This window comes from Brachionichthys hirsutus, chromosome 8 (assembly GCF_040956055.1).
Source record: "Brachionichthys hirsutus isolate HB-005 chromosome 8, CSIRO-AGI_Bhir_v1, whole genome shotgun sequence".
NCBI lineage: Eukaryota > Metazoa > Chordata > Actinopteri > Lophiiformes > Brachionichthyidae > Brachionichthys > Brachionichthys hirsutus.
The window spans coordinates 10526168-10537004 of record NC_090904.1 but is presented as its reverse complement, the minus strand read 5'-3'; the positions used below and the strand labels follow the sequence as shown (position 1 = coordinate 10537004).

The 10837-nt window shown below is 47.9% G+C and overlaps 1 protein-coding gene across 1 annotated transcript; it reads right to left on the bottom strand.

Annotated features, from left to right (window-relative positions):
• Positions 1–2039: 2039 nt before the first annotated feature.
• klhdc8a (kelch domain containing 8A) lies at positions 2040–10269 on the bottom strand. Its single transcript, XM_068742941.1, has 7 exons — positions 10105–10269; positions 9544–9754; positions 8462–8626; positions 8144–8362; positions 3562–3663; positions 3020–3168; positions 2040–2093 (listed from the first exon to the last, which is right to left on the bottom strand). Exons 1-7 carry the CDS (start codon positions 10267–10269, stop codon positions 2040–2042), a joined length of 1065 nt encoding a protein of 354 aa, XP_068599042.1.
• Positions 10270–10837: the final 568 nt, after the last annotated feature.

The window sequence follows — 10837 nt, the reverse complement described above, 5'->3', positions numbered from 1 at the left end:
GTGCGATTAACCAATTCTAGACTGGATGATGTCTAAAACGAGTGGCTGTGTCGAGTTAGGGCGAATTTCAATCCTTCGAAAACAGGATGGAGAAAGAAGTAAACAGGAAATCAGCATGTACAGTAACCGTTTCTCATCAAGCCCTTCCAACCATTAATGAAGTGTGCTGGAGCATTGTGAGTGAGTAAACAAGAGCATTTTAGTCATCTCATGAGGCTCAAGCAGTTTCCTTCTTCCATCACTGAGAAAGACTTGGCCGATCAAAAAGACAGATTTCATAAATTAGGCTACTTTTGTAATTTATGCAGTTTACAATGTAAATTTAATCTAAATCTCCCCATAATCTTTAACAACAGAAAATGCCATGGGGTCACATATTAGCTAATTTAAATAGATGCCAGCTGTTGCCACTAGATGTCAGACTAGAGCACAATTGTCTCAGAGCAAAACCAATGTAAGATTTGCACCTCAGCGCCTCAATTCAAACGTATAATTAGACATTACTGATCAAATATGACTCATTATTTAATTATTGCATAAACTATGGCTTCTCTTAAAAACCTGCACAACCAGGTGTTAGCAGAATGAAGCAATATAGGAAGGTTTGTATAATGGTAATGTCTAAAGTGCGCTTGTGAATTAACGCGTGAAAACACTGCCATCGAGTGGACAATACTCACATGACAAATCGAATTTATTCTGCTCAACAAGGCTGCTCTCAAATTACACGACATGTTTGAAAGGACAGATTATATTGTGGGATGAAATCAAACGTTCAGAGGACAAAACTTTTAACGAAAAGAGACCAACGCTTGGCTTTGACAGTGATGACAGCAAACGTGATGCGAGCCAGCAGATTATCTCTGCATGTCACAAACACAAATCTGCAACATCTCGACCTGAGTGAAGTGTGAGGAACCAATGAGGGACGGATCACAGCACATGTTGCACACATAGAACACGGATAACACAAACCTGCATTGCTGCAAGAGTAAGAAAGTGTAATCAGTCAGATCCTTTGTCTGGTAATAAAGTTTTTCATATGCAACGTGTTAAATGTTACGTACAATCCACAACCATAAAAGTGCACTACAGCGGCATTGAAGAGGCATAACGCAGGATCCTCTGTATTCACTATAATGCATTACACTAGACATTATAGATGGTGAAACTGACTCACGCCCAGTGTTAATTGCTTTAGTGCAAATTTTGTTAAAGTGAACAAATACCAGCCACATTTTAAACACTCGAGGGATTTAAATATGCGATACTCTTTTCTTTAGCCTGCAGCGCCACAGAAACAGGTTCCGACCGGACACCGCTGCAGCAGCAGCGACTGTTGGAACACAAAACAATGAATCATCTGAGGCCCGGGGGAGCCCGGTGGCCCGACACTGGTGCCGTGCCGATTAATGCAGGAGACTGATGTCCAGTTCTGGGATGACCGACGATGAACCGACAACAAACGATCTGCGAGATCGGTCGAGTGAGAGCTCGCCACAGTGTGAACATTCGCCTCAGTCTCGGCATGACAAGATGACATCATCTGCGTCTTGCCAGTCCATGAGGAAGAGGATTACTGCTGTAATCAATATTCATTCAATTTAACGATTAAATTGAGATAATGAACAAAAAGACGAACTGAACAAAGCACACATGAAATGCATGGCGGTCGTAAGACATCCAAGTATTTCTCGTCTATTAATAGACTTACAATCTGTAAAAGGCTCTTCTCCATGTATGCACTACAACATACAATGCAAGTGTCACCTACTAGAAGTACCAAGAAACAAAACTGGTAGATAGAAAGAGCCAGCTCCTCCATCGTGCATGTGTGTGCTTCCACCTGGAGCTCAATGCAGGCTACAGCCCAGCAGGGGGCAGTGTTATCTGTAGCATTGCGTCACAAAGTCAGGGAATTTCATGCCAGTTCCCCCCCCCCAATCCTTCCAACATATTGCACGACAGTCTGATGGGGGGTGAGGAGGGAAGAGGAGTCACAGTATGCGCTGCATTCGTCTGGCGTCACTTTCCACGCGCTACAGATACTCTTCTTCTTTTATGTACAGGATCTCGTGGGCCGGGCTCGGAACCTGATGGACAAAACAAAGAGGGAGGCGTGAAGAAAAGGATGTTGAAGAGGAGAAATCAAAGACTGCCTCGGTGACAACTGAGAAAATATCACAGAAACATGAAGTTCAGAGGGGCAGTGCAAGTCTTCTTGCAGCACCTTTGCTCCAGGTGACACCTTGTGGCGTAAAAGAGGCACTGAAGGTTATTCGAGGCGTTGACGCTCATATTTGCAGACACCTCTACATCAGAGATTAATGTTGCAACACAGACGGTGCATCGATTTAGAATGGAACTATTAAGAGGGTGTCCATCATCGGGACGCCCAGCAGCCAATTACGATTGCGAATACGCCCAGACCATGGTGTACAAGAATGAAGAACTCTTTCCTCTGCCCGTCCTTAAAAATGGGAACTGCTATTTAGAGCAGCCATTCCACAGGCAATGTCAACAGCCCCCCCCCCCCCCCGCATAAAATCTAGGAGGCGTGTCAGCTTTATTCAGTCAGCCTTCATTTCGGACAGATCTAACCCACACCAAAGACCTTAGAACTACTTTAGAGACTTCTGTCGGTGTCCGATCTTACTGTGTTAGAACGGTGTTTGAACCAACCAAAAATCATACTCCATGGTCTTCATGAGCACGGCCGAAGGGGATTCCATGTCCTGAACATCCACTAGGATGCATTATAGGTATTCTTTCTGAGGTAAGAGTATAAGATCCTATAAACACGACATGGTCAGGTTCAAGACCCGGCATCCAGCAAGTCACCTTTCAAATCTGCTTCTCAGAGACGATGCTAATATCGATGTTCCATTGGTGTACTGTATTGCAAAGCGCTCTTTCTGGCCACTCACCCCCCCCACCATAATGTCTATGTCTCTTCAGCTGCTGCTGAAATATGTGCCAATGTAGGAGATTTTATTTAGCGTAATTTTTAAGACAATACCTGGTTGACGCCTCCCACCACTAGGAGGCGGTCTCTAATGACGATGGACGAGGTGGAGCATCGTGGGAAGCTCATGGGGGCCAACCTTTCCCACTTCTTCCTCTGAGGGTGGAAGGCCTCGACCGTGTCCAGAGCTGAGGGCTCATGACCTGGAGAATGCGAAAGCACACACACAAAGATCCGCAGAGTTCAAGAGTAAACTCGGAAAGGGTCGAGTTTGGAGCAACTGGACTTCCGTTTAAGCCTTTTGGGCTAGTTCGCATCCAGGACTGAAGTAGCCCCCATGGACGAGATGTGAAACGTCTTTAATCCAAGTCCAGCTGCTTCAGATTCAACCTTGAAGGGTAACCGTGACCCGGACCAATGAGAATATGCAGAAACACATTCTTGTATCGCCGCACAACTTCATTCATTTAATCTTGCAGATTTTCTATTGGAACCTGGTTCTCACATTTGGCTGAGGTAGTATTTGCAGAGATTTGAACCCATGACATTGTTCTGACACGAGTAAAGTAGTTTAGTTTCCAACATCTTGCTTTTACCAAGTCCTCCGGCAACGACCGTCCGTCCACGCAGGAAAGCGGCAGCGAAGTCGGCTCTCTTTGTCTTCATCGCCACCGTCTCCTCGGACTTCAGCCAGACTCCTGGAAACAAAGGAGAAGAAGAAGGAGAAGAAGCGACAGCTGAAGGGACCAGATGTGCGCGCTTTTGTCTGCAAAACTTGTGAAGCGGTGTCCTTTGACTGGACAGGATGCTGCAGAACGTATTTTCAAACTGTGACCTGCACAAACAGGTCACCCTCAAGCCAGCTGTATTCGGGGTAAATACAGCATGCGCACACACACACACACACACACACACACCCCGCTGGCAAGGACACGCAACGGATATGACAAGCACAACAGAGGAAGAGAAAGGACAGGAAGTTTGGGGTTTCCATCTGACTCCTCAACTAGGAGAAGTTGGACGTAAACCTGTTGGCGTGGAATTATCATCGCCGATCGTTCATGAAAAAAGTCAGCCATCTGTAAAGTAAAGTTAATCCGAACGCCACGATCCAAATGACAAAAAAGAAATAATCCGAATGCCCTGAGGGACTCCGGATGTGCACCATGCTAACAAGTGAACACTTCAATCATAGTGGAGACAGGAGGAGTTTAGCTGGTTGGCGTTAGCGGAAGTGGGGACGTCACTCACCCAGCAGCTTTTGGCTCATTTGAATCCTAAATACTGGAAGCTTCACTCTCAAACAGAAGCTGCAATAAAAGTCTTCTTCTGCTTCCATGTGGTGGAAATGAAAACGCAGCCATCAAAACAAGCTTCATCTCTCGGCAGAAGCGCTCTCTCTCTCTCTCTCTTGCTCGCTCTCTTTTTGGTCCTGTTGCTGCCAAGTCTCATTTAACTGAAGGAAACCCAACCCGGAGAGAACCATGGCAGAGGAAGAAAGATAACTTCATTAGGGAGCGAGGGAGGGAGAAGATGGAGAAGCAGAAAGGATGATAGAGACAGTACAAGACAAAAAAAAAATAAAGTAGCGTGAAAATATCTATCTTGTGATTCCTATTCTGGATTTCTCCCTTTCCTCCTCTTCTTCTTCCTTTTTCAGCTTCGCCTATTCTCTCATTCTTATTTAATCTCAATCTATTCTTTAACAAGCAGCAGAGACAATACAGTGTGTGTGTGTGTGTGGGGGGGGGGGTTAACAAATGGGGGGTTAACAAATACAAGCACATAGACTGAGGGAGAGATAAACTGCCAGATGGTGAACCTTCCTGCGATTTCTCTCCCGGCCTGGTTGATTTACGGAAGACGGAACGGAGACGCTGGCTGTCCACCTCCGGCGTGGGACGTGTCTTAGCGTTTCATGTTGGCGAATTCTATTTATATTAAGAACTGATGTGGATTCCTTGATAAATTAAGGGCTGCGCATATTGAAGTGTAACAATATAATAAGCTCCGCCTCCGAGCTCATAACAGATCAGTCCGGGCATCTGGTCGGGAATGTCGCATCCAACTGGGAGGTGACCCCCCCCCCCCCCCCCACACACACACACAGTAGACCCAGAACCCAGTTGAGGGATTCCAGATCTCATCTAGCCTGGGAAAGCCTCCAGATCTCCCCCCCCCCAGGGGAAGTTGGAAAGTGTCACTGGGAGGGGGGGGGGTGTCCCGGCGCTGCTGCACCGGATTCATTTCACGCCTCGCCACAGGCTCGGATGATCTTCTGACTCTAATTAGCCCCATGATCAGGTCAGAATTTGAATTTGTCTGACGCTTTTCTTTTCGCGGCATCTACCAGCATGTCTAATGGCGTTCCCGCCGGCTGCGCTTTTAACGCTTAGGTCTAATTGACACGTGTTCAGCGTGTCGTTGCCAAACGAAGATGGCGTGTCGGTGCGTTACCGCCTCGCAGAGCTCGCGCGGCTGTCGATCGACTCGATCCTCGGTCGTACATTAACACGAAGGGAACGGGGAACAGATTGAACGAACCCCTTGATGTGATGTCATCGATGTGGAGGAGTAACAAGCGGATGCAGAACGCAGTTGGATTTCCTTCTTTAAGTCACACGACAGACTCAAGGCCCGACCCCCTGAGACGGCGGGGGGGGGGGGGGTTCGACTGCAGCCCTTATTCCCATTTGCTTCGGCGGGATTAGACAAGCGCTTGTGCCAGATTTCCTTTGTAGGATTGAGGGAGAACACCAGCGTGCATTATTCTGCGCTGGCGGCGGAGGAGAATAAAGAGATGGAGATCGAGAGAGAAGACAGACAAAGAGGCAGCGCGACAATGGAACGAGGGAATGAGGCGATCCTCTGAAGAAAAGGCTTTGTAGTCTGTTTTGGGGAGATCTCGTCCCCGGCGCTGCTCTTTAATTGTCCGCGGCGATGAAAGGTAGAGGAGGACAATGAGTCGCTTCGCCGTCTTCCGTGGATTCCGCCCGTCTGTTCGGGCTGAACGACCTCAGAGACGGACGGAAGCTCGCCATTGTTAAAACATTCTGAATCCTATCATCGTTCCGTCAGGGTCTTAAATAATAACAGAGAATCCATCAGTCACCGGTAGAAGCGCACGTAATCATTCTATTGGTCGAGAAGACAAGAGCGAGGATCTAAATCAGGAAGTCTCATTTGGGCATTCCTGCAAGAGGAAAACCATGGCAACGGAGCAAATGAGTCCAACGAGGCCGGTGGACGATTTCGACACTCCAGACGAGAGAATACGACCCACAGAGGAGTAAATGCACATATTAGAGTCGCTTGTGCGTTATTATTCTGAGTCTGGAGTAAATAAACCTTCCCTGCCAGTGATCGCTGGATGTTTTTCCCCTCTAAGGAAACAGACAGACCTCATTGGTGGATGCTGGGTATTAATGGGAGGAACACAGGAGGATAAAGATACCAAGAACAATTTAGACCCTTCTGGTGATGATCCAGATCACCATGGGGACGGTGCAAATCTAATTAGGAGTGCTTTTCCAGTTAACATTAATATTCCTTGAAAGCTAATGCTAATGAATGCTAACGCTAACTCCCAATAAAGTGAAGTGAAACAGAATCGTTGCATCCAATGAAGGGCACGGTCGGGAACATGGATGCAGAGCTTTGTGTATTCCGTGACTATGCATGTCAAAAGCGGTGGAGCTCGACAGCGAATCACCGTGGCAACAGCTTTGGTTTCATTTTACCCAAACTGAAGACTTCTGACTTCTCAGACGCGCCCGCTTGTCTGACCTGCAGAAGAGAAAGCTGAGGCTACCCGGGTGACCCGACCGGTTTCCATTCGCACAATGCCACCGACACACTCTTTACGTTTTGTTTATTTTGTTTATTTATTTTTTTTGGGGGGGGGGGGTCACACTTGTTGCAGCTTGCCCACAAAACCCGAAGCAACACCTTGCAGGCGTGGGCGCGGCGACAGTAATAGAATATCACGGCGTGGCAGCAGATTGCGTGACTGTGTGTGGATAGATATTGCTGCAGATGGATAATAAAGCAATCTGCTTGTGGATCGTGTCATTTCAAGCGCTCCTCATCCCCGCCCCCCCCCTCCTCATCTCATCTTCCATCTCATCTCCACCAAAATTAGATTGGAGAAACGGGGTACGGCCGCTCGGCTGTGGGGAAATGCATCGATACTTTTACGTGCGATCATTAGCATTTTCTTTTATTCTCTGCTCCTCCATCTCACGCTCAACACTGACCTTCTCCCAATTAGCATACATTAACATTATCCCCCCCCCCCCCCCCCCCCCGATCTGCTTCATCTGGCTTTCATGCGGCGCATCCTAAAGCGTGACTGCACAGCCAGCTCTCTGAAATGACCTACCGATTGTCGCTTTCTCCTTCCGGTTCCTCGGCAGGTTGTTCACCGGTTAGTCTCACCTGTCCCGGATTGAGGCGCAAGTCGTTCCACGCCGTTACGGGTCACAGAATGTGGACGAAATTCAGAGAGGAATGAGGAATTTTGAGGTTGATGGTCGCTTGACGGTCATAATAAAGATGGACTCTGCTAGTCAAGCATATGATGCAAAGAAATAAAAATAAGCCAACAACCAACCCAAACAGAATTATTACTTGTCTGTTTTTAATGCAGATGTGATTTGATCAAGGCCTAAAGGAATAGCATTTTAGCAACGCTACTGCAAAGAAAAACAACCTTTTAGCAGGCTTGATTTAATTAGTTAATTTTAAAATCGCATTTGTCTCAAATTCCTATCTGATGTTTCCATTCATCGCTTGTTAACTCATTAACCTGCCGGGTCAGAGAGGAAACAAAATGACAGTTTGAGTTTTTCAAACTCCCATTTACTCTGCGTGCCGGTGAAATGTTGCCGTGGGGGTATATTTGATTCATCAGAAACGCTAACCAGCAAATTAGAGTAGAAATGGCTCCACGGGTTGTTCTCGTTCTCTTACTTCCATAAAAAACGAAACAAATCGGCTGAAATTCAGCTTCCGGTGCCAAAAAGGTAGGCGGGAGTGAGATCATGATTTTTACCTGCCTGTGCTGGTTGGTGGAAACATTTCAAATCGAATAATTATCTATGTGCTGCATAAATTACAACAAAATTAGAATAACTAGAGGTAAAAAAAAAAGAAGAAGAACGAAAATGATTTCCATACCTTGGTTGGCGTCAAACACGTTGACATTCTTGGTGAACTTGGAGCTTTGGTGTCCTCCTCCCTGACGCAACCCTCCAAGCAGACACAGCCTCCCAGTCGCTTCCCATATCACGCCCCCGTATGAACGCTTGCAAGGCATCATGGGAAGCGCAGTCCAAGAACGTGTGTCGGCGTCGTACACCTCGAAGGCCTTCACCGGCCTCTTGCATTGGCGACCGCCTGAAGGAACGGTCGGTCACTGAATTGATCCTTCCTTTGTAATAAACAGTAAAAAACGCGTCTCGCTTGGACACGCCCACCCCGGACGGTTTCGTATACCTGCCACATACAGCTTGTTGGCCAGCAGCTGTGTGTTGGCGTCGTAGCGAGGGGTCGGCATGGGAGGAAGCAGCGCCCACACGTCCTTTCGGAGGTCGTACTGCTGCAGGACGCCACGAGGGAGCAGGTCGGCGCCCATCCCCCCCACAGCAAGAGCCCGGCCATCTACACACACAAGCACACACATCGCATTAAATTCTTCCTTACGATTGGTCAAGTGGCCTGGTGATAAACGAGTCATTGGGGTTTTATTTTGTGTTTGTGACTAGGCAGGAGACGATGACGGACATGGGAGACACAAGGAAGTACAGCAGCAGAATTAAAAACGTCCATGTCTGGCACTTTGGCGCCTACAGCATACGAATGGATGTGGATGCAGAGGAAACCACAGCTTTAACCGAGGAGAGACAAAAAGAGCTCCGAGCTGGACTCACGGGAAAATACTTTAAAGCCCCGAACGCTTAATATTCATAAAAAAAACCCTCATTAACTAAAGTTCATTATCTAGTATGTGGAAAATAATGATCAACAGATGTCGATAAAAATGACACCGTGCCGTCGATTTGTTGAGCGACTATCCGTTTCGCAATGCCCGATTTGTTTTAATTTGGTCCGATTGATCATTTGGTCAGACGATTCGTCTCCGGGGACAAGACCGCGAGCAAGGGGCTGAAGATTGAAGACTGATCAACGAGATTGAGAGGGCAGCGCGATGAAGCCTGTACCCGGCCAATAAGTCCGTGTTTGGGCGGATGCTGACGGATGCGCCGCTGGACCGAGCAGGGATTCCTCCCAGGCTGGAGAAGACGCTGCTTATTGATGGAGAAGGGTGGAATCGAAACATGACAAAACATTCAGAAGCAACTTTAAAAGGGAACTTCGGCTCAGACCAGAGCCGTCTTCCAGCCGACCCGGATTTAGACGAGGACGTTGGGTAAAAAAGACGTGACTCCGGACAAAAGCAGAGAGAAAGAGGACAACGAGAGAGAGAGAGAGGTGATGAAGATAAGAGACGTGTTAGGACAGAACTTGTATTAAGTTTTTTTGCAAGGCTAAGACTTTTTGCTGCGACTTATCCGTACCTTTCACGGTGATGGATACGCCCATTAAGGCCTCCCGCAGAGCGCTCCGCTTTCTCCACCGTCCTTCTTCTGTGTTGTACATCTCCACCACCTTCAGGGGGCTCTGGTCTTCTCCCACTCCTCCCACCACCAGGATTTGTTTTCCCAGCACTGCCACAGCCGCTCCGGCGCGAGGCGTGGGCATGGGGGCCAAGCTTATCCACCGGTCCCCCTGCAAACAAGGTAGGATAAATACTTCTCAAATATACTCAACCTTCAGTCGCATTGGTTGCAGCAAAGTCGGTCGTTGATCGTCAGTATTCGGAGACCCAGCTCGTTTATCAATCAAACAAATCAGCCGAGTCTTTGAATGTATCCTCCCTGGAATAAAACAACAGCTGCAGAGATTGAACTTTGCTGTTTATTTCCTTTACCACAAATTACTAGCTTCGCATTTCAGATTTATTTCCCTCCTTCAGCACATTTGAAAGTGAATGAAAGTTTGTTCTACGTTTAAAAGCTGTTTATAATCGGGATTAAACTGTAACGTCGCCAAGCGTCCCCGTTGCATTCCGTCGGTACCTCAGGGGAGTAGAGCTCCATGGACGGGCAGGGCCTCCCTGCGGCGTCGCAGCCCCCCAGCATGTACATCTGGCCCCCGACCTCGGACAGAGTGTGGTAGACCCGCCCGCTGGGCAGGCGCGCCAGGCTCTGCCAGTGAAACTCGTGGGCTGAAGGTACCGCCATGGAGCGGCGAGGGCCGATGGAGGCGGTGGGCCGGAGTCGGGAAGGATTAATCAGAGCAAGCGGAGAAAATGGAGGTGTGGGAGCGCCGGCAGACCGGGGCACGGGCCCCGAGGGTGAGGGGGAGGTTTGCTGTTGGAGAGGTGAAGCGAAGTTGAGCAGTGGGAGTATCAGATCAGCTGAACTTGCTCTCCTGGGGACGCCTCACGCCGAGCACTGCAGGAGAAATGATAAGGAAACGGAATGAACGGTGCAGCTGCAGCTCAGCAGCGTGGATATATTGCTAATCAAAGACTTTCCGTTACACACAGAGGACATTTACGCTTCCACATTTATCTCACCTGAAGCTGTCTACAAAATCAATTAATCTATCGTTCCAGCTGAGGAGTTTTTCTCCGGATACGGCTCCACCTGTCCAGCCATCCTACCTCTGTTATACTTCACATAGTTCTTTACGGCAAAACGTGTGTTTTGCAAGGTCAACATGACCTTTGACCACCAAACTTTAACCATTTGTGCTCAATCTAATGAAATTCCCCTCCGACATTTATGAGGCTCAGTAGCCATCCGC

What these genes read in the sequence shown, in the direction of transcription:
- klhdc8a (XM_068742941.1), bottom strand. Translation starts at nt 10,269, where the DNA reads ATGGCGGTACCTTCAGCCCACGAGTTTCACTGGCAGAGCCTGGCGCGC. An exon ending in TGGAGCTCTACTCCCCTGAG is followed by an intron (nt 9,755 to 10,104) that starts GTACCGACGGAA and finishes CCTTGTTTGCAG; the next exon opens with GGGGACCGGTGGATAAGCTT. An exon ending in TGGTGGGAGGCGTCAACCAG is followed by an intron (nt 2,094 to 3,019) that starts GTATTGTCTTAA and finishes TTTGTCCATCAG; the next exon opens with GTTCCGAGCCCGGCCCACGA.